At 42.5% G+C, this 20,824-nt stretch overlaps 1 protein-coding gene across 1 annotated transcript in view; it reads right to left on the reverse strand.

Moving 5' to 3' along the window:
• The window catches only part of LOC140209389 (uncharacterized), a 142,869-nt gene that overhangs the window by 58,429 nt on the left and 63,616 nt on the right, over positions 1–20,824 (reverse strand). Inside the window, exon 4 of the mRNA XM_072277640.1 lies at positions 733–821. Within this exon, the coding sequence (XP_072133741.1) occupies positions 733–821 (89 nt within the window). The remainder of the gene's footprint in view (positions 1–732; positions 822–20,824) is intronic.

Consider the following 20,824-nt stretch of genomic DNA (forward strand, 5'->3'; position numbering starts at 1 on the left):
AGTCTACATAATTTTATAAAAGAAAGTTATATTTACCAAATCTGAGTGTCCGTTCAGGATGTAACAAGTAGAAACGATAAAGCAGTGTACACTCATGGAACATGGAACAGTACAGCACAGAAACAGGCCATTCGACCCACAATGTTGAGCCCAACCAGCTAAAAAGCCAATCAAAAACACTTAAACACTAATCCCTCCAACCTACACAATGTCCATATCTCTCCATCTTCCAAACATCTTATAAAAGCCTCTAATGTATTTGACTCTATGACCATAACAGGTAGCATATTCCAGGCATCCATGACACTGAGTAAAAACCTTACCTCTCATATCCCCCTTGAGCCTACCCCCTCTCACCTTTAATGCATGCCCCCTGGTATTAGACATTTCAACCATGGGAAACTCCCTGTCTACTCTATGCCTCTCATAATCTTATAAACCTCTATCACATCTCCCCCACCCCCCCCACCCCAAGCCTCCGGTGCTCCAGAGAAAACAGCCTCCAGCTCGAGTAAGTCCCTTCACCACTGTCCTCTGTCTTCTATGCACAAGCCAGTTCTGAATCCAAGCAGCCAATTTGCCTCAGGTCCTATGCATCTTAACATTCTGGATTAGCCTCCAATGAGGGACTTGCTGGCTCTCCCTAATTAGGCCATGGGTTCCCAAATGCTCATATATCCTATTCCTAAGAATTTTCTCCAGCAAATTCCTTACAACTGATGCAATACTCACCAGTCTATAGTTCCCTTGAGTTTCCATTGTTCCCTTCTTAAATAGAGGCATATTAGCCGCTTGTCCGTCATCCAGGACCTCTCCTGTGCCTAGAGAGGACACGAAGGTACTGGTCAAGACCCCAGCAATCTCGTCTCTTGCCTTCTATGGTAACCTGGAGTAAATCCCATCAGGCCCTGGGGACTTATCCATCTTAGTATTCATTAGTAGGCCCAACACTTCCCTCTTCTTGACCTCTAAACACTCAGCACCATGTCCTTTTCCTTGGTATATACTGAAGCAAAGTACACATAAAATACCTCGCTCACATTCTCTGCATCCAAGCAAAATTTTCTCCCTTTATCCTTGGGTGGTCCCACCCTCTCCCTAGCTAACCTCCTGCTCTTGATGTATGTATAGAATGCCTTGGGATTCACCTTAGCCCTACTAGCCAAGGACTTTTCATGGCCCCTCCTGGCTTTCCTAATTCCCTTCTGCAGTTCTTTTCTGGCTTCTTTAGACTCCTCACGAGCTCTGTTTGATCCTGACTTCTGAAGCTTTTCCATTTTCTTCTTGACTAAATTCATCACCACTCTGGATATCCAAGGTTCTCTCATCTTTCCACACCCGTCCTTCCTTCTAACAGGAAGATACCTTTCCTGAATTCCTGTACTCTGTACGATTGATCTTTAAACACCCTCCAAATGTCTGATGTGGACTTGCCAAGAAAAGGTGTTCCCAATTAACTCTTCCTAGTTCCTGCCAACTATCCCCATAATTTGCCCCTCTTCAATGTAAAGCTTTCCCACAAGGTCCATACCTATTCTGAAAGTTAAGGAGTTGTGGTCACTCTCCCTAATTGCTCACCCACTGTAAGGTCAGTCATCTGGCTGGGCTCAATACCCAACACCAGGTCCCATATGGCCTCTCCTCTCGCTTGACAAATTCAGCCCCATCTAAACCCCATACACTAAGAAGGTCCCAGTTTATATTAGGGAAGTTGAAATCTCCCATGACAGTAACTCTATTATTTTATACAGGTTTCATGTTTTATTGTTTTACAACACTGAATCACAGTGGATTTAATTTGGCTTTTTTAACACTGATCAACAGAAGAGACTCTTTCATGTCGAAGTAAAAACAAATTTCTTGATGAATTTCCTGATGAAATGATCTTCAAGGTATCATTTCTTGATGTCTGATGAACATCAGACATAGCGTTTAGCCTGATGGCCAAACAGCTCGATTTTGGTTTCATTAGACCACAGAACATTCATCCAGCTGTCTTCAGAGTCTCCCACATACCTTCTGGCAAACTCCAGTCAAGATTTCATGTGAGTTTTTTTTCCAAACAGTGGCTTTCTCTTTGCTACTCTCCCATAAAGCTGTGATTGGTGAAGCACTTAGGCAACAGTTGGTTGTACAGTCTCTCCCATTTCAGCCACTGAAGCTTGTAACTCCTCCAAAGTTGTCATAGGTTCTTGGTGGCCTCCCTCACTGGTCCCCTTCTTGCACCATCACTCAGTTTTTGAGGATAGCTTGTTCTAGGCAGATTTCGAGGCAGTGACTAGTGGGGTACCTCAAGGCTCAGTGCTGGGACCCCAGATGTTTACAATATATATTAATGACTTAGGTGAGGGAATTAAATGCAGCATCTCCAAGTTTGCGGATGACACGAAGCTGGGTGGCAGTGTTAGCTGTGAGGAGGATGCTAAGAGGATGCAGGGTGACTTGGAAGGGTTAGGTGAGTGGGCAAATTCATAGCAGATGCAATTTAATATCGATAAATGTGAGGTTATCCACTTTGGTGGCAAGAACAGGAAAACAGGTTATTATTACTATCTGAATGGTGGCCGATTAGGAAAAGGGGAGGTGCAACGAGACCTGGGTGTCATTGTACACCAGTCATTGAAAGTGGGCATGCAGGTACAGCAGGTGGTGAAAAAGGCGAATGGTATGCTGGCATTCATAGCAAGAGGATTCGAGTACAGGAGCAGGGAGGTACTACTGCAGTTGTACAAGGCCTTGGTGAGACCATACCTGGAGTATTGTATGCAGTTTTGGACCCCTAATCTGAGGAAAGACATTCTTGCCATAGAGGGAGTACAAAGAAGGTTCACCAGATTGATTCCTGGGATGGCAGGGCTTTCATATGATGAAAGACTGGATTGACTAGGCTTATACTCGCTGGAATTTAGAAGACTGAGGGGGGATCTTATTGAAACATATAAAATTCTAAAGGGATTGAACAGGCTAGATGCAGGAAGATTGCTCCCGATGTTGAGGAAGTCCAGATATTTAAGAGGGAGTTAGATATGGCCCTTGTGGCTAAAGGGATCAGGGGGTATGGAGAGAAAGCAGGTACAGGGTGCTGAGTTGGATGATCAGCCATGATCATACTGAATGGTGGTGCAGGCTTGAAGGGCCGAATGGCCTACTCCTGCACCTGTTTTCTATGTTTCTATTTACAGTTGTGCCATTTTCTTTCCATTTCTTGATGATTGACTTAACTGTACTCCAGTGGATATTCAGTGACTTGGAAATTTTCTTGTTTCCATCTCCTGACTTGTGATTTTCACAGAGTTGCTTGGAGTGTTCATCTTCATGGTGTAGTTTTTGCCAGGATATTGACTCACCAGCAGTTGGACCTTCCAGATACAGGTGTATTTTTAATTTTTACTACAATCAATTGAAACACCTTGAATGCACAAAGGTGATCTCCATTTAACTAATTATGTGACTTCTAAAACCAATTAGCTGCACCAGTGATGATTTGGTACGTCATAATAAAGGGTCTGAAAATTTCTGCAATTATTTTGTGTTTTATGTTTGTAATTAATTTAGATCACTTTATAGAGATCAGTTTTCACTCTGACACAAAGTTTTTTTCTGTTGATCACTGTCAAATTAAATCCACTGTAATTCAATGTTGTAAAACAATTAAACATGAAAACTTCCAAGAGGGGGTGAATACTTTTTATAGGCACTGTATCCATTCTTCACTGTCTCAGTGACTACTGGGGGGTCTGTAGTACAATCCCATTAGTGCGATTGTACCCTTACCCTGAGTTCTACCCAAATAGACTCAATGTCTGGTCCTTCCATTATGTCTCCCGAGTGCAGCCGTGACGTTGTCCCTGATTAATAGTGCAATTCTGCTCCCCTCTTTTACCTCCTCCTCTATCTTTACTAAAACTTCAAAAACTTGGTACATTAATCACACGTTCCTGCCCCTCTCTCAATCAATTATGGCAACATAGTTTCAAGTACTGATCGATGCTCTAAGTTCATCACCCTCACCCATAATACTCTGAGCATTAAAATATACACACTTCAGACTAACCAACCCAAAATACCTGCTTTGATTTTTCCAATCCTTCCCTACTGACCCAGGTTTCAGTTCCCTGCCTCCTACAAGACTAGTTCAAACTCTCCCACTTAAACTTAGCAGTCACTTTATTAGTTCACCTGTATACCTGCAAGTATCTAATCAATCAATCATGTGGCAGCAATTCAGTGCATAGAAGCATACAGACATGGCACAAGGTTCAGTTGTTGTTCAGACCGAATATCAGAATTGGGTGGGTAGGGGGAGAGGATGGTTTGATTATCTCAGAAACTGCTGATCTCCTGGGATTTTTGAGAACAACAGGCCCTAGAGTTTAGAGAATGGTGCAAAAAATGTTTTAAAATCCACTAGGCGGCAGTCCTGTGGGGGTGTAAATACCTTGTTAATGAGGGAGGTCAGAGGAGAGTAGCCAGATTGGCTCAAGCTGACAGGAAGGTGACTAACTCAAATAATCACATTACAACAGTGGTGTGCAGAGGAGCATCTCTAAACGCACATGTCAAACCTTGAAGTAGATGGGCTACAGCAACAGAAGACCATAAGCATACACACAGTGACTACTGTAGTGAATAAGGTGGCCACTGGGTGTTTAAAATTCCAGAAGAATTTGATAAGGTGGCACATAAAAAGCTATCACACGATATAAGAGCCCACAGTCCAGGGAAAATGATGAATGGGTCAGAGTAAATGAACCTTTCTCAGGATGTAAGTATGTAACTAGTGGTGCACCACAAAAGACAATCAATTTGTGGCCCTGAATTATTTACCATCCATTTCACTGACTTGGAGGAGAGAGCAGTGTATTTGAGTACGCTGACAACATGAAAACAGGTGGGAAAGCATACCGTAATGAAGACATTAGGACTCTATAACAGGATAGTTTAAGACCTTAAGGCATAGGAGCAGGATTAGGTCATTCGGCCCATCGAGCCTGCTCCGTATTCCTTCATGGCTGATTTATTATGCCTCTCAACCCCACTCTCCTGCCTTCTTCCTGTAACATTTGACACCCTTACTATTTAAGATATCAACCTCCGCTTTAAATATACACAGCCGTCTGTGTCAAGGAATTCCACAAATACCCCAACTTCTGGCTAAAGAAATTCCTCTTCATCTCTATTCTAGAGGTCACGCCCTCTGGTGCTAGACTCCCCACTATAGGAAACATCCTCTCCGCATCCACTCTATCTGTGTTCTCTGGGACTAGACTCCCGGACTATAGGAAACATCCTCTCCACATCCACTCTATCTGTGTCCTCTGGTCCTAGATTCCCAACTATAGGAAACATCCTGTCCATTATTTCTTCAGCGGTTTGATAGGGGCATGACTGCGCAAGCGATTGGACGTCAGCCAGTGAGAACGGCGAGAAGAGTTTAAAGGGAGACGGTTATTTCTTCAGCGGTTTGATTGGGGCGCGACTGCACAAGCGTGTGGACGTCAGCGGGTGAGAACAGTGACAAGAGTTTAAAAGGAGCCACTTTGTAGAGTGGGCAACGGAGAAGACGGAGACAGAGTAGAAAAGCTTTGGCTTAACGGGGCTTCGGCGATAACGGGTCAAAGCGAGGTAGGTTGCTTGTGTAGAATACAGACAGGAAGAATGTGTGTGAGGCTGGTGTTCTGTGGTTGGTGTCAGATGTGAGAAGTCCTGGAGACTCCCAACCTCCCAGATGGCCATGTCTGCACCAGGTGCATCGAGCTGCAGCTCCTTAGGGACCGCGTTAGGGAACGTGAGGTCCCTAATGCGGTCAGGGAAAGTGAGGAGGTGATAGAGAGGAGCTATAGGCAGGTAGTCACACTGGGGCCTGGGGAGACAGATAAGTGGGTGACAGTCAGGAGAGGGAAGGGCAGGAGTCTGACGCTAGCGAGCACCCCTGTGGCCGTACCCCCTAACAATAAATACTCCTGCTTCAGTACTGTTGGGGGTGGGGGGATGGCCTACCTGGCGGAAGCAACAGTGGCCCCGCCTCTGGCATAGAGTCTGGCCCTGTGGCTCAGAAGGGTAGGGAAAGGAAGAGGATGGCAGCAGTGATAGGGAACTCTATAGTTAGTTGGTCAGACAGGCGATTCTGTGGACGCAGGAAAGAAGCACGCATGGTAGTTTGCCTCCCAGGTGCCAGGGTCCGGGATGTTTCTTATCATGTCCACGATATCCTGAAGTGGGAAGGAGAAAAGCCAGAGGTCGTGGTACATATTGGTACTAATGACAGAGGCAGGAAAAAGGAGGAGGTGCTAAAAGCAGACTACAGGGAGTTAGGAAGGAAGCTGAGAAACAGGACCATAAAGGTAGTCATTTCGGGATTACTGCCTGTGCCACGTGACACTGAGTACAGGAATAGAATGAGGTGGAGGATAAATGTGTGGCTGAGGGATTGGAGCAGGGGGCAGGGATTCAGATTTCTGGATCATTGGGACCTCTTTTGGGGCAGGAGTGACCTGTACAAAAAAGACGGGTTGCACTTGAATCCTAGGGGGAGCAATATCTGGCGGGGAGGTTTGCTACGGCTACTGGGGAGAGTTTAAACTAGAATTGCTGTGGGGTGGGAACCAAACTGAAGAGATGGAGGAAGAGGCAGTTGGCTCATAAATAGAGAACGCTTGGAGACAGTGTGAGAGGGAGGATAGACAGGTGACAGAGAAGGGATGTGCTCAGACCGATGGTTTGAGATGTGTCTATTTTAATGCAGGGAGTATTATGAACAAAGCGGATGAGCTTAGAGTGTGGCTCAGTACTTGGAGCTATGATGCTGTGGTCAGTACAGAGACTTGGATGGCTCAGGGGCAGGAATGGTTACTTTGAGTGCTGAGTTTTAGATGTTTCAGAAAGGATAGGGAGGGAGGCAAAAGAGGTGGGGGTGTGGCACTGTTGACCAGAGATAATGTCACAGCTGCAGAAAAGGAGGAAGACATGGAGGGATTGTCTACTGAGTCTCTGTGGGTGGAAGTCAGGAAGAGGAAGGGGTCAATAACTCTACTGGGTATTTTATAGAGACCACCCAATAGTAACAGGGACATCGAGGAGCAGATAGGGAGACAGATTCTGGAAAGGTGTAATAATAACAGGGTTGTCGTGGTGGGAGCGAGAGGTTTAATTGGAGTGAAGTTTGTTAGGTGTGTTCAAGAAGGTTCCTTGACACAATATGTAGATAAGCCTATAAGAGGAGAGGCTGTACTTGATCTGTTATTGGGAAATGAACCTGGTCAGGTGTCCGATCTCTCAGTGGAAGAGCATTTTGGAAGTAGTGATCACAGTTCTATCTCCTTTACCATAGTACTGGAGAGGAATAGGAACAGACAAGGTAGGAAAGCATTTAATTAGAGTAAGGGGAAATATGAGGCTATCAGGCAAGAACTTGGAAGCATAAATTGGGAACAGATGTTCTCAGGGAAACATACGGACGAAATGTGGCAAATGTTCAGGCGATATTTGCGTGGAGTTCTGCATAGGTATATTCCAATGAGACAGGGAAAGGATGGTAGGGTACAGGAACTGTGGTGTACAAAGGTTTTTGTAAATCTAGTCAAGAAGAGAAGAAGAGCTTATGAATGGTTCGAAAAACTAGGTAATGATAGAGATCCAGAAGATTATAAGGCTAGCAGGAAGGAGCTTAAGAAAGAAATTAGGAGAGCCAGAAGGGGTCATGAGGAGGCCTTGGTGGACAGAATTAAAGTAAACACCAAGGCATTCTACAAGTATGTGAAGAGCAAGAGGATAAGACATGAGAGAATAGAACCAATCAAGTGTGACAGCAGAAAAGTGTGTATGGAACCAGAGGAAACAGCAGAGGTACTTAATGAGTACTTTGTTTCAGTATTCACTACGGAAAAGGATCTTAGCAATTGTATTATAGCAGACTGAAAAGCTTGAGCATGTAAATATTAAGAAAGAGGATGTGCTGGAGCTTTTGGAAAGCATCAAGTTTGATAAGTCACCGGGACTAGATGAGATGTACCCCAGGCTACTGTGGGAGGTGAGGAAGGAGATTGCTGAGCCTCTGGCGATGATCTTTGCATCATCAATAGGGACTGGAGAGGTTCTGGAGTATTGGAGAGTTGTGGATGTTGTTCCATTATTCAAGAAAGGGAGTAGAGATAGCCCAGGAAATTATCGACCAGTGAGTCTTACTTCAGTGGTTGGTAAGTTGATGGAGAAGATCCTGACAGGCAGGATTTATGAACATTTGTAGAGGCATAATATGATTAGGAATAGTCAGCATGGCTTTGTCAAAGGCAGGTCATGCCTTACGAGCCTGACTGAATTTTTTGAGGATGTGACTAAACACATTGATGAAGGAAGAGCAGTAGATGTAGTGTATATGGATTTCAGCAAGACATCTGACAAGGTACCCCATGCAAGGCTTATTGAGAAAGTAAGGAGGCATGGGATCCAAGGGGACATTGCTTTGTGGATCCAGAACTGGCTTGCTCACAGAAGGCAAAGAGTGGTTGTAGACGGGTCATGTTCTGCATGGAGGTTGGTGACTAGTGGTGTGCCTCAGGGATCTGTTCTGAGACCCCTACTCTCCATGATTTTTATAAATGACCTGGATGAGGAAGTGGAAGGAAGGGTTAGTAAGTTTGCTGATGACACAAAGGTTGGAGGTGTTGTGGCTAGCGTGGAGGGCTGTCAGAGGTTACAGCAGGACATCGATAGGATGCAAAGCTGAGCTGAGAAGTGGCAGATGGAGTTCAACCCAGATAAGTGGGAGGTGGTTCATTTTGGTAGGTCAAATATGATGACAGAATATACTCTTGGCAGTGTAGAGGATCAGAGGGATCTTGGAGTCTGAGTCCATAGGACACTCAAAGCTGCTGTGTTGGTTGACTTTGTGGTTAAGAAAGCATACGGTGCATTGGCCCTCATCAATCATGGGATTGAGTTTAGGAGTTGAGAGGTAATGTTGCAGCTATAGGACCCTGGTCAGACCCCACTTGAAGTACTGTGCTCAGTTCTGGTTTCCTCACTATAGGAAGGATGTGGAAACCATAGAAAGGGTGCAGAGGAGATTTACAAGGATGTTGCCTGGATTGGGGAGCATGCCTTTTTAGAATAGGTTAAGTGAATTCGGCCTTTTTTCCTTGGAGCGACGGAGGATGAGAGGTGACCTGATAGAGGTGTATAAGATGATGAGGCATTGATCGTGTGGATAGTCAGAAGCTTTTTCCCAGAAGCTAACACGAGAGGGCACAGTTTTAACGTGATTGTAAGTAGGTACAGAGGAGATATCAGGAGTAAGTTTTTTACGCAGAGAGTGGTGAGTGCGTGGAATGGGCTGCTGGTGATGGTGGTGGAGGCGGATACGATAGGCCAAAAAGTTCTATTCAAAGGGTTCAAAGGAACATCTAATCAAGCCTGATGCATTTTGGAAACAAGTCCTGTGGACTGATGAGGTTAAAATAGAACTTTTTGGCCACAATGAACAAAGGTATGTTTGGAGAAAAAAAGGTGCAGAATTTCATGAAAAGATCACCTCTCCAACTGTTAAGCATGGGGGTGGATTGATCATGCTTTGGGCATTTTTTTGCAGCCAGGAACATTTACTGGTAGAGGGAAGAATGAATTCAATTAAATACCAGCAAATTCTGGAAGCAAACATCACACCGTCTGTAAAAAAGCCGAAAATGAAAAGAGAATGGCTTCTACAACAGGATAATGATCCTAAGCACACCTCAAAATCCACGATGGACTTCCTCAGGAGGCGCAAGCTGAAGGTTTTGCCAATGCCCTCACAGTCCTCTGACCTAAACAGCATCGAGAATCTGTGGATAGACCTCAAAAGAGCAGTACATGCAAGAAGGCCCAAGAATCTCACAGAACTAGAAGCCTTTTGCAAGGAAGAATGGGCAAAAATCCCCCAAACAAGAATTGAAAGACTCTTAGCTGGCTACAAAAAACATTTACAAGCTGTGATAGTTGCTAAAGGGGGTGTTACGAAGTACTGCCATGCAGGGTGCCCAAACTTTTGCTTCAGGCCCTTTTCCTTTTTTGTTATTTTGAAACTGTAAAAGATGGAAATAAAAAAGTTTTCTTGCTTAAAATATTAAAGGAATGTGTCATCTTTAACTTTATGCCTTTTGGAAATCAGGTCATCTTTTACTCGCTTAGCTATTCACAGTAACAGAAATTTTGACCACAGGTGCCCAAAGTTTTGCATGCCACTGTATACTTTGCTGCCACAAAACAACAATTTCATGATATATACTAGCGATTCTGGTTCTGAGTGGTGAGACCTGATGTAGATTGGCCACTGAGTAAATGTATGGGCTGAGAGATTAACACAGCAGGTGAGCAGCCAAGAGTAAGGATCATTGGGCACACAACACAGTACAGCCAGAGTGCTACAACTAAGTGAGATTAAAACATACAATGGATTCCAGTCAATTGAGCTGTCGGTTAATTGGGAGAACTCTTAATGAAAAATAATCGAGAGAAAAGCCGAGATTCCTTTTGTTTATTTGGGACACTATGCTGCTTAGTTGGGGTAGGATACTGGTGTGTGTACTTGTGTGGCTGTTAGACACTACACCATGCTCAGAGTGAATAGTGTCAGGTGTGTTTGGGTTCAAAAAGCAGTGATTTTTGTTGTTGATAGTTGGTGAGGAATAAGCAGTAAGACAAGTCGGAATTATTTTGCTCACAGCCGTTTCAAGCATTCCAGCTTGGAGAAGCCAGGAACAGCTGGGAGTGAAAATAAAACTATTTCACTCCTTCAACAAGTTAGGAAATACTAAAGCATCAACAATCAACTTAAATGTTACAATGAAAATGAAGATTTGGAGGATGCAATCATCTAAAGCATTGTATGAAGCAAGTAGGTGTCTGCTGATTTTGTTCATTTATAGTCAAAGGAACACAGCAGATGAATAACCCTTGTTACGTACACGCAACCCTGTAGAAGTATCAGCAGTAATAGAACACACCTGGAGTCTGGTTTTGCTGTTAACAAAACACTATTTTATTAGTAACTACGTCATATAGTAACTTAAACCAGGTAAATCAAGAGTTAACAGTGTTATGCATATATAGGTGTATAGATAAATCCCCAAGTTTCTTCAGAGCAAGGATGGTAAATGATACAGTCTTATGATGGTGCGGTAAGAGAAGTCAGTTCAGTCCACGGCATTGAAGTGAGAGAGAGAGAGATTTGTAATCCAAATAAACAGGTGTCGTTGATCTTCCTCGATGTTCTCCAAATCTTCCAAGTTAGCCAAACTTGACCAATTTAAGAGCCAACTCAAGTGATAATCTACCAACCCAGGCAAGGGTTAAACACACCAGTAGATTCCACAGGGTCACCCTTACACGCACTGATAGTCACGGATCGATTCCTCTTAATCGATCCTCAGCCCCACCCTTGTGGGCACGTAAAAGTTCAGTGGCAATTTCGCCACTGGCCTTCGTGCGTCTGTGTGTCCTGCGAAAGAGACAGTTACACTTGTTTAAATACCAGTGTGCTGAACATCAGCTGTCCATCATGTAGCTCCTCTCCTCTCTCTCTCTCTCTCTCTGCAGCACGCTGCTTGCACTGTACGTCTCTCTCTCTCTCTCTCTCTCTCTCACACAGGCATGATTCTTAAAGGCACAGTCCGTAATGAATAAACATAATGAATTCCATCACATGCTGTAAATAACTATCTGGAACTAATACACAGTTTTATAATACTGTAAAGGTATTGGTAGTGTTATAACCAGCAACAATGGAGATGAATTTGAGTCAAGTTTTTATAAAATAAACATTTATTAACCTCTACTCAAAAACATGGAACAGTAAATGAACGATTAACTAAACAGATAGTAACAGTGTTATGCGTCCATTGGGATCAAACAGTCAAACTTAAAGACAATTCTTAACAGATCTTATTAAAGTACTTAAGTCTTAAAGTGGTAATTTAATAAGTCCAAACAATTCCTGAAAATAGTCGACAGGAGAGACTTCCTAAACCAGCTTTCGAACAGTCCCCGAAGTGAAGACGTCACTGCTGATGCAGCTCTCAGCTGAAATGCCTTGTCTGAAGTTATGACGCAGAATACGATTTCTCAACGTAACTGACCTTTCAACAAAGTGATCATTGCACAACTCTTACCCTTTTAGGGCTAACAAAATGTGCATGACACGTACGAACGATTCCAAATGTCAGTCACACCCGTAATGCGCCAAATGCCGCTGGTTAACCCGAAATCCTTTTTGGGGTTCATTCAGAGCTAGGGATTCTTCACTCTCACTCTTTCTTCTTCTCCGATGGCGTAACTACCAAAACGAATTACTCAACAACTGTGGTTTCCCCTTTTATACTAGTTGAAACTTGCCATCACATCACCCCACTATCACAAGACAATTACATCATTCCAATGGCACAAGACCATTACATCATTTCAATAGCATACTTATGGGCTATGTAACAGTAGTATTCTAATTTCTTCTGTATTTCATTTAAATACGTAATTTGTTACTCAGTTAAACGGAAGTTTGTCTTTTTTTATTCCTTTTAACTATTTCCATGAAACTTTGGCTAATTGGGGCAGCTGCTTAATTGGGTCAAATTAATTGATCCTGATTTGTCCCAATTAAGCAGAATCCACTGTATTTACAACAGCAAAAAGAAAAACAGGCTGAGAAAGTTAAGCAGTCAGATCACAGCTGTGCATTTAATGTATGGTGAGTGGGCTGAAAAAAAACCTGTGAAACAGCTAGAGCTGAGAAATATAAAAGGTGAGGGTGTTGTCAATTGATCTAAGGCTACGATCACACTATGCCGGATAATCTTGAAAACGCCAGTTTTGAGTAAAAACGACAGGCATCCACACCAAGCGTTTTTCAAAATATCTTTGTCCACATTAGATGGATATTTGCGTGAATCTCCTACTGGGCACGCGCAGGACACACAGAAAACAAGCGAAGAGGAAACGGTATATTTGGTGCGCGTTTGTCCAGTTACAAAGCAGAAAAACTTAAAAGGAATTGCTCTTGGCTCTCGCGCAGGAGGACTTAAAACAAAAAAAAACAAATGCTGGAGCATATGGAGGCAACTAACAGGGAGTTCACAGACAGTATGACTTGGCTGACGACGAACACTGAAAAACTGACTAACTTTGTTGCATTAATAAAGCACCTTGTTAAATGTATAAAACATGTCTTCATCAATGTTATCTTGTATTTCCATACAATGTTACATTAGGCTGTTACACATCTATTGTCAGAAAAGTACTTGCATAAATAGGTACACCACCTTCATACAAGCAAGGACAGAAAACAGGGCAAAGTAAGAATACTTATTTATTCAGTAAGCTATGAGTCGAAGTATTTGGTGAGTACATTTCTAACTCTTCTGGCTTCAGTCTCATTGCCGTCTGTTCTGAAATTGTTAGGTTCTGTGAAGCACAGAATCAAGTATCGCTGTGATAGCCCTAGTATCAATTGTTTGGCGACAATAAAGATAATAATAATAGTAATAATAATAATAATAATAAGAAGAAGAAAACAATGAAATGCCACGCTGCCGCTATCTGTTCCTGCACATCATGACAGCGGTTTTAAAAAGCTCCGTTTACCCCGTACACACTGAAATGGATATTAGGCATTTTCAGATTTATTCACTTTGGAGACCGTTTCTGAAAACCTCCGTTTTCAGGGGATGAAAACGCCGTTTTTGTGTGGACGGAGGGTCAAAACGAAGAGAAAAAGCTTTGTTTTCAAAATTATCCAGTGTAGTGTGGACGTAGTGTAAGCCTTCTGAGTAGGCTAATGACTTAGACAAGAGAAAGAGAACTTGGACAAGAGGGTGCCTGAGTAAGTGGGCTGAGACACCAAGAGAAAAGAGCACGAGTGTAAAACAAGAGATGCATGCTGCAAGTTTAAAACAGCAAGACAGTGGGTGATGGGTATCTGAATTAGAATCAGGTTTAATATCCAAACAAAATGAAACCTGCGCTAATGCATTATCCCTATCTTATGAAATTTGTTATTTTGTGGTGATAGTGAATTGCAATACATAATGAAAACTATAAATTACAATAAGTATATAAAAAAACATAAGTAATGCAAAATGAGAGGGGAAAAATACTGAAGAAGTGTTCATGGGTTAATTGTCCAGTCAGAAATTTGACGGCAGATGAGAAGAAGCTGTTTCTGAAATGTTGAGTGTGTGTCTTCAGACTCCTCTACCTCCTCCTTGATGGTAGCAATGAGAAGGGGGCATGTCCTGTGAGATGGGGTCTTTAATGATGGATGCCAGCTTTTTGAGGTATTGCCTTTTAAATGTGTCCTGGATGCTAGGGAGGTTAGTGCCCATGATGGAGCTGGTTGAGTTTGCAACTTTCTGTAACTTTTCCCGATCCTGTGCAGTGGAATGCAGTGATTAAAGCTTAGAGCACAGATGACAGTAATGAATAGCAGTCTGAATCCTGGAATATTGAAAACAGCACAACAGCAGAAGCAACTTGGTGAGCCATGAATGTAAAGTAGCAGACAGAGTGTCTAAAGCAGTGAAGGAGCAAGAGAGTGACCCAAACAGTTGAGAGCACGAAAAGCAAGAGAAAGGCCAAAAGCACAAAACAGCAAGAGCTTGGGTGGAGAATGCAAAACAGTGATGCAGGGGAGCTAAGAGTTTAACGGAGGGAGGGAGGCAGAGGGAGAAAGGATGGGCAGAGAGAGGAGAGGGAGGGGGAGAGAGAGAGAGAGAGACGGGGAGAAAGAGAGATACAGAGAGAGAGAGAGAGATACAGAGAGAGCGGAATAAAGAGGCAGAGAGAGAGGTAGAAACAAAGGCAGAGAACAACTGGGCTGGAGAATGGGCAAGTGGTTTGGCATTGTTTAAGACTGGGAGAGAGATTTGGCCAAGCAGCTGGATGGGAAGTGGAATCTGAGAATTTAATATAACTGTTGTGGAGGGGAATGTGCACTCACTGAGAATTACTTCCATTTTAGTCTGAATTCTTCACCACTTTAAGAGAGCAAGAGCGTGAGGACAAAGTTTTCATGAGGCAAGAGAATAGGTCAAGCATTTGCTGCACTGGAAGAGAAGCCCAGGAGTTTAACATGGTGAAGAAAATGGGAGAGTGTTCAGTGCAAAAGAAGAATCTGACAGCTACAAAACAGCAAGTGATGAGACTTTAATGCAGTCTGACAAAGGGCCAACGGTTTGATGCTGTGAAAAACTGGGTTAATTATTTACAGCAGGTTGGGAACAGACCGGATGCTTAAAGCAGTTAAGAGTGCCTGAAACAGCAGAACACGTGTTTAAAGAGTGAGACTGTTGGCGTGGATTTCAATCAGGGAGACAGTGGCCCTGGAAATTCTGCAGCAAAAAGTACAAACTGGCGAGTCGCAGGAACGCAAGTGATACGGCGTAAGAAAGCAAAGCAGTGGCTCAAGATACTAGAACAATAATAAAAGGAGCTGTGAATTACATCAGCAAAAACACTGCCTCAGAATTTAAAACGGCTGAAGAATTATGCCAGAGAGCAGATTCAGGGTACAATACCAGCCTGGACCAGTGGTTTACAATGGTAGGAGAACAAATTGGGAATTATGCAACAAGACAGCATGTTGACAGACCATACATTACAAAAAGTGACTGACCTAAGGAACAAGCTGAGAATTTAAAGATATATGAAACAGAATCAGGTTTAATATCATTGGCATATGTTGTGAAATTTGTTATTTTGTGGAAGCATCACAGTGCAATATTTAAAGAAAAATAAAAATTAGAGGCTCTGCCCCTGCATTGCTGGAGCTTAAAAGAATAAGTGGGGATGTCATTGAAACTTGCTGAATAGAGTTGATGTTGAGAGGATGCTTCTTATGCTGGGGGAGTCTAGGACGAGGGGGCATAGTCTCAGACTCAGGGGCATCCCTTTAGAACAGAGATGAGGAGGAGTTTCTTTAGCCAGAGGATGGTGAATAGCTCAAGCATTCTGAGGCTGTGGAAGCCAAGTCGTGTATACTTAAAGCGGAAGTTGATAGGTTCTTGATTAGTAAGGGCATCAAAGGTTGAGGGGAGAAGGCAGGAGAATGTGATTGAGAGGAATAACAGATCAGCCATGATAGAACAGTAGGGCACTCACGATGGGATGAAAGCTACTCCCATATCTTCTGGTCTTTAAAATGGTAGGAGAGCAGACTGGCAATTATATAATAAGATAGCACGTGGAGACACCTTGCAGTACAAGCAGTGACAGACCAAAGGAACAAGCTGAGAATTTAAAGACATGTGAAAGCAAGTGTTCTGTATTTAATATTGCAGTAATATTGTAAAAAAAAAGTGCAGTGCTTTAATTTTCTTTAGAGCAGCACATTTTCTTCGCTAAAGGAAAGACAATCAAATTAAAAAATGGAAGAATTCATGGGTTCATAAAAAACGTACTGGGTGATAATAATCATAAAAAAGGGCAGACATGGCAGGCTACATCTGAAAGAGCGACACGTTTAATTGCTCAATGGATAATTGGCTCATGTACTGTATACTGAGCTAATTCAGCAGTACTTCGAAGCAAATGAAATAGATAATGAGAAACAAGTACTAGTTTTGCTGAGTGTATTGGTTTTAAAGGTATACAGTTTGCTTAGAAATTTGACTGCTCCAAACAAACCGGTTGAAGTGAGCTTGGCTGATATCGTGAAAGTATTGCAGGAACATTTAGAAACAAAACCATGGTTGAATGCAGAATGCTTTAGGTTTCATAAGTGGAATCAAAAAGAAGGGGAACCCATTTCAGCATACATAACTGAATTAAAGAGGTTGTCTGAGCATTGACAGTTCAGTGATGGGCTAAATGGTGCACTGAGTTTGTAGAATATTACAAGAAAACGTTCAAAAAAGGCTCCCAATTGAAGTGTAACTTACATTTAAAAGAACAGTTGAAATAGCTGTGTCAATGGAAACGGAAGACAAGGATGCAAATAAGTTGCAGTCAGGAATAAAAGTGAGCATGAACAAAATTGCAATATCTAAACAGAAACCAGCTTGGCTGAACAAATTGTGGCAGGCTGCAGTTAGTCAGGAAAACCAAAGCCCAGCTGGGCAAATAGAAGGCCAAAAAGAAAGGAGTCAATCGAGATACAAAAACAGAGGATTCGTCAGATGATGTTGTAGATGAGGCTACCAAGAGGAAAGAGCAATGGAAGAATTAATAATAGAATACTCTGTTGAACTAAATGCACCTTCACAAGATCAAGATACATCCTAGAAAGAAGAAAAAGAACAGGAATGAGAGCATGAGTGGAATCAGGACCACGAGCGAGACTGATAGGGATTATGAGAGAACCAAGAATGAGGTATGAGATAAAGGGAGAGAAAGAAGACGACCAGGACTGAGAGGCAGGATTTATGAACATTTGGAGAGGCATAATATGATTAGGAACAGTCAGCATGGCTTTGTCCTTATCAACTTTAACCTTGCTTGATGTCTCAGTCAGAGAAGCAATGGACTTTCTACCAGGCTACCAGGCCCCCAGGCCGCACACTCTGCTCGCACACAGCAAAGCACCAGATGGCTCAATCGGCCCCAAAACACACCATCAAAACGTAAATCTCAGGTTCCAATCACACGCAGCTTAGTAGTAGAATCATATTTGAAAGAAGTAAAAGAAGTCGTTTCATGAACTATAGCAGGGTCACGTTGTTCACTGGCGCCATTTTAAAACTATGTCTATAAGCTATCTTATGCATATATATTTATTTATTGTGTTTTTTATTATTACTATCGTTTTCTTTATCTTTTGTGTATTTTTGTGCTGCACTGGATCCATAGTAACAATTATCTTGTTCGCTTTACACTTGTGTACAGGAAATGACATTAAACAACCTGGAATCCTGAAAACAGCAGGTCGAATGATAACAGTGAGAGTGCGTGTCAAGTGTAAAACAGGAAATTGGATCAGAGTTTAATACAACAACAGACTAAGAACCTCATACACTCAGGGTTCACAAAGAGCTATGCAGCAAGGAACATTAGGGCATTTAAAATAGTCCATGCTTTTATTCCTTCTACCAAAGTGCATGACCATACACTATATTCCATCTTCCACTTTTTGCCCATTCTCCCAATAAAGTACTCAGGGTAGAAGAGAAACAGCTGAGTGCTTAAAGAGAACAGCAGAGTGACTACAATAGGGACAGTACGGTAGTGTAGCGGTAAAGCCAATTGTTTTATAGCGCCAGCGATCACCGATCGGGGTTCCATTCCCACCACTGTCTGTAAGAAATCTGTACGTCTGACTCTGTGGGTTCCTGCCAGATGTTCTGGTTTCCTCCCACATTCTGAAGATGCACGGGTTAGCTTTACTGAGTTGTGGGCTTGCTATGTGGGCGCCGGAAGGTATATCTGACAAATAAAGGTCATCTTTAAAAATCTTCAGTGGAAGGTAGTCAAGATTTTAAAGCAGCAAAAAATTGAACATTCAATTAAATGAATATCCTTCCTCAGATAGGTAAGCTAGACCTAGATTAAATATTCCAAATCCATACACACCAGGGCCCAGTGTAGTTCACAAACAGATGTGTTTTAAAATATCCCTTGCCTTCCTCATGGTAGGAAAATCTGTATGTCAACTTACAATGATTTATCTGCATGCAATTTCATACTTTTCCACATTATATCATCTGTGCTCTGCCTTTCTCCATTTATTTAACCTGTCCATATCCCTCTAGAATTCCCCTTTCAGGAGAATTGGTATATCATCAAAGACACTCACAAATGGGAGAGCATTCCAACTGGCTGTATCACCCACTGGTATGGAAGGGCCACTATATGGGACTGGAAGAAGCTACAGCAAGTTGTAAACTCAGCCAGCTCCATCATGGGTACTAATCTCCCCAGTATTGAGGAAGGTGCCACTGTACAGGATTGGAAAAAGCAACAGACAGTTGTAAACTCAACCAGCTCCATCATGGATACTACCCTCCCCAGCATCATGGGCACCTTCAAAAGGTGATGTCTCAAAAAGGTGGCATCCATCATGAAGGACCCCATCACCCAGACATGCCCTCTTCTCACTGCCAGCATCAGGGAGGTGGGACAGGAGCCTGAAGACACATACTCAATGTTTTAGGAATAGCTACTTCCCCTCTGCATCAGATTTGTGAATGGACAATGAACCGTTGAGCACTTTCTCAGTAATTTTTGCCCTCTCATTTTGCACGATTTATTTTATTTAGTTTTCATATATATAAACATTTATTGTAATTTATAGTTTAAAAGTTATTATGTATTGCAATGTACTGCTGCTGAAAAACACAGATTTTATCACATATTGCAGCGATATTAAACCTGATTCTGATGGAGCAGGCCTGGCCCGCATCCTTTTCACAGCCCACAATACCATCTACACCCAGTGGCCACTTTATTAGGAACACCTGCTCATTAATGCAAATATCTAATCAGCCTATCATGTGGCAGCAACACATAAAAGCATCCAGTCATGGTCAAGAAGTTCAGTTGTTGTTCAGATCAAACATCCACATTAGGAAGGAATGTGATCTAAGCGACTTTGACTGTGGAATGATTGTTGGTGCCAGATGGGGTGCTTTGAGTATCTCAAAAACTGATCTCCTGAGATTTTCACACATAACAATCTCTAGAGTTTACAGAGAATGGTGCAAAAAACAAATAAAAAAATCCATGGCAGTTCCATAGGTATAAACTCCTTCTTAACGAGAGAGGTCAAAGGAGAATGGCCAGACTGATTCAAGCTGATAGGAAGGTGACAGTAACTCAAGTAACCACACATTACATCAATGCTGCGCAGAAGGGAATCTCTGAACCCATAGCACTTCCAACCTTGAAGTGGAGGGGCTACAGCAGCAGAAGACTACGAAAATACAGAAGTGCACTCAGTGTCCATTTTATTAGGTACCTCCTGTATCTAATAAAGTGGCCACTTAGTGTAATTTCCTGTCCTTTGCCTCTCTTGCTGTTTAAAGAGTGGAGTGATGACTGACTGTATCTCTGCAGCAAAATAGACACGTTACAATTGGTCACCTCTTCCGCGTCACTGCTATAGACTGAAGACTCAATACTAATCCTCATGTCTTCCCACTGTTTGCAGGTTTACAACCTGAAAATGACTCTTTTATTCCCATACATTCCTTTCTCTGCTTTAATGAATCCTCAACCCACACCAGTTGGTTGCCATGACTACCGAGTGCAGCAAATGTGCCTTTAACAATGTTTTTATTAAGAAATGCAGAGAAAGTTAAAATGTAGGGCTCTTCATCGCACACAAACTTCTTGGTCTGGGAAATTGCTGCATATGCTGCTTGTTTGACGTAGATAAGCACATGTGACAGATTATCTGTGGTTGCTCAGAGATTTCAGAAAATGTGGAATATTTCTGCTTGTTTGAGAAATATGACTGCACAATACTGAAAACATGGTCATTATTCTTTTTAGAAAACAAGTGGACAGGCTATCATACACAATCTGCTGGAGGAACTCAGCAGGTCAAACAGTATCTATGTAGGTCAATGTTTCGGGCCTAGACCCCTCATCAGGACTGGCTTTAGCAGGATATGGGCTCCATTTCAGTGATCTGACGGTAAGAGGGTTTGGTTGAAGGAGTACTGCCCTGTCCAAGGCACCATCCTGCTTTTGGGACATTAAACCAATGCCCTCTGTACTTGATAAAGTATGTAAAAGGGTTAACACTTCGTTAAACAATAGCAGCCTGTTTTTCTGAAAGAAACCGCTAATGACCAACAGATATGCTAAGCCATGCTGACCCTTATTTCTTCTTGAAGGTAGCTAGCTAGAGTTTCAGGATGTTTAT

Source organism: Mobula birostris, chromosome 14 (assembly GCF_030028105.1).
Source record: "Mobula birostris isolate sMobBir1 chromosome 14, sMobBir1.hap1, whole genome shotgun sequence".
NCBI classification, from domain to species: domain Eukaryota; kingdom Metazoa; phylum Chordata; class Chondrichthyes; order Myliobatiformes; family Myliobatidae; genus Mobula; species Mobula birostris.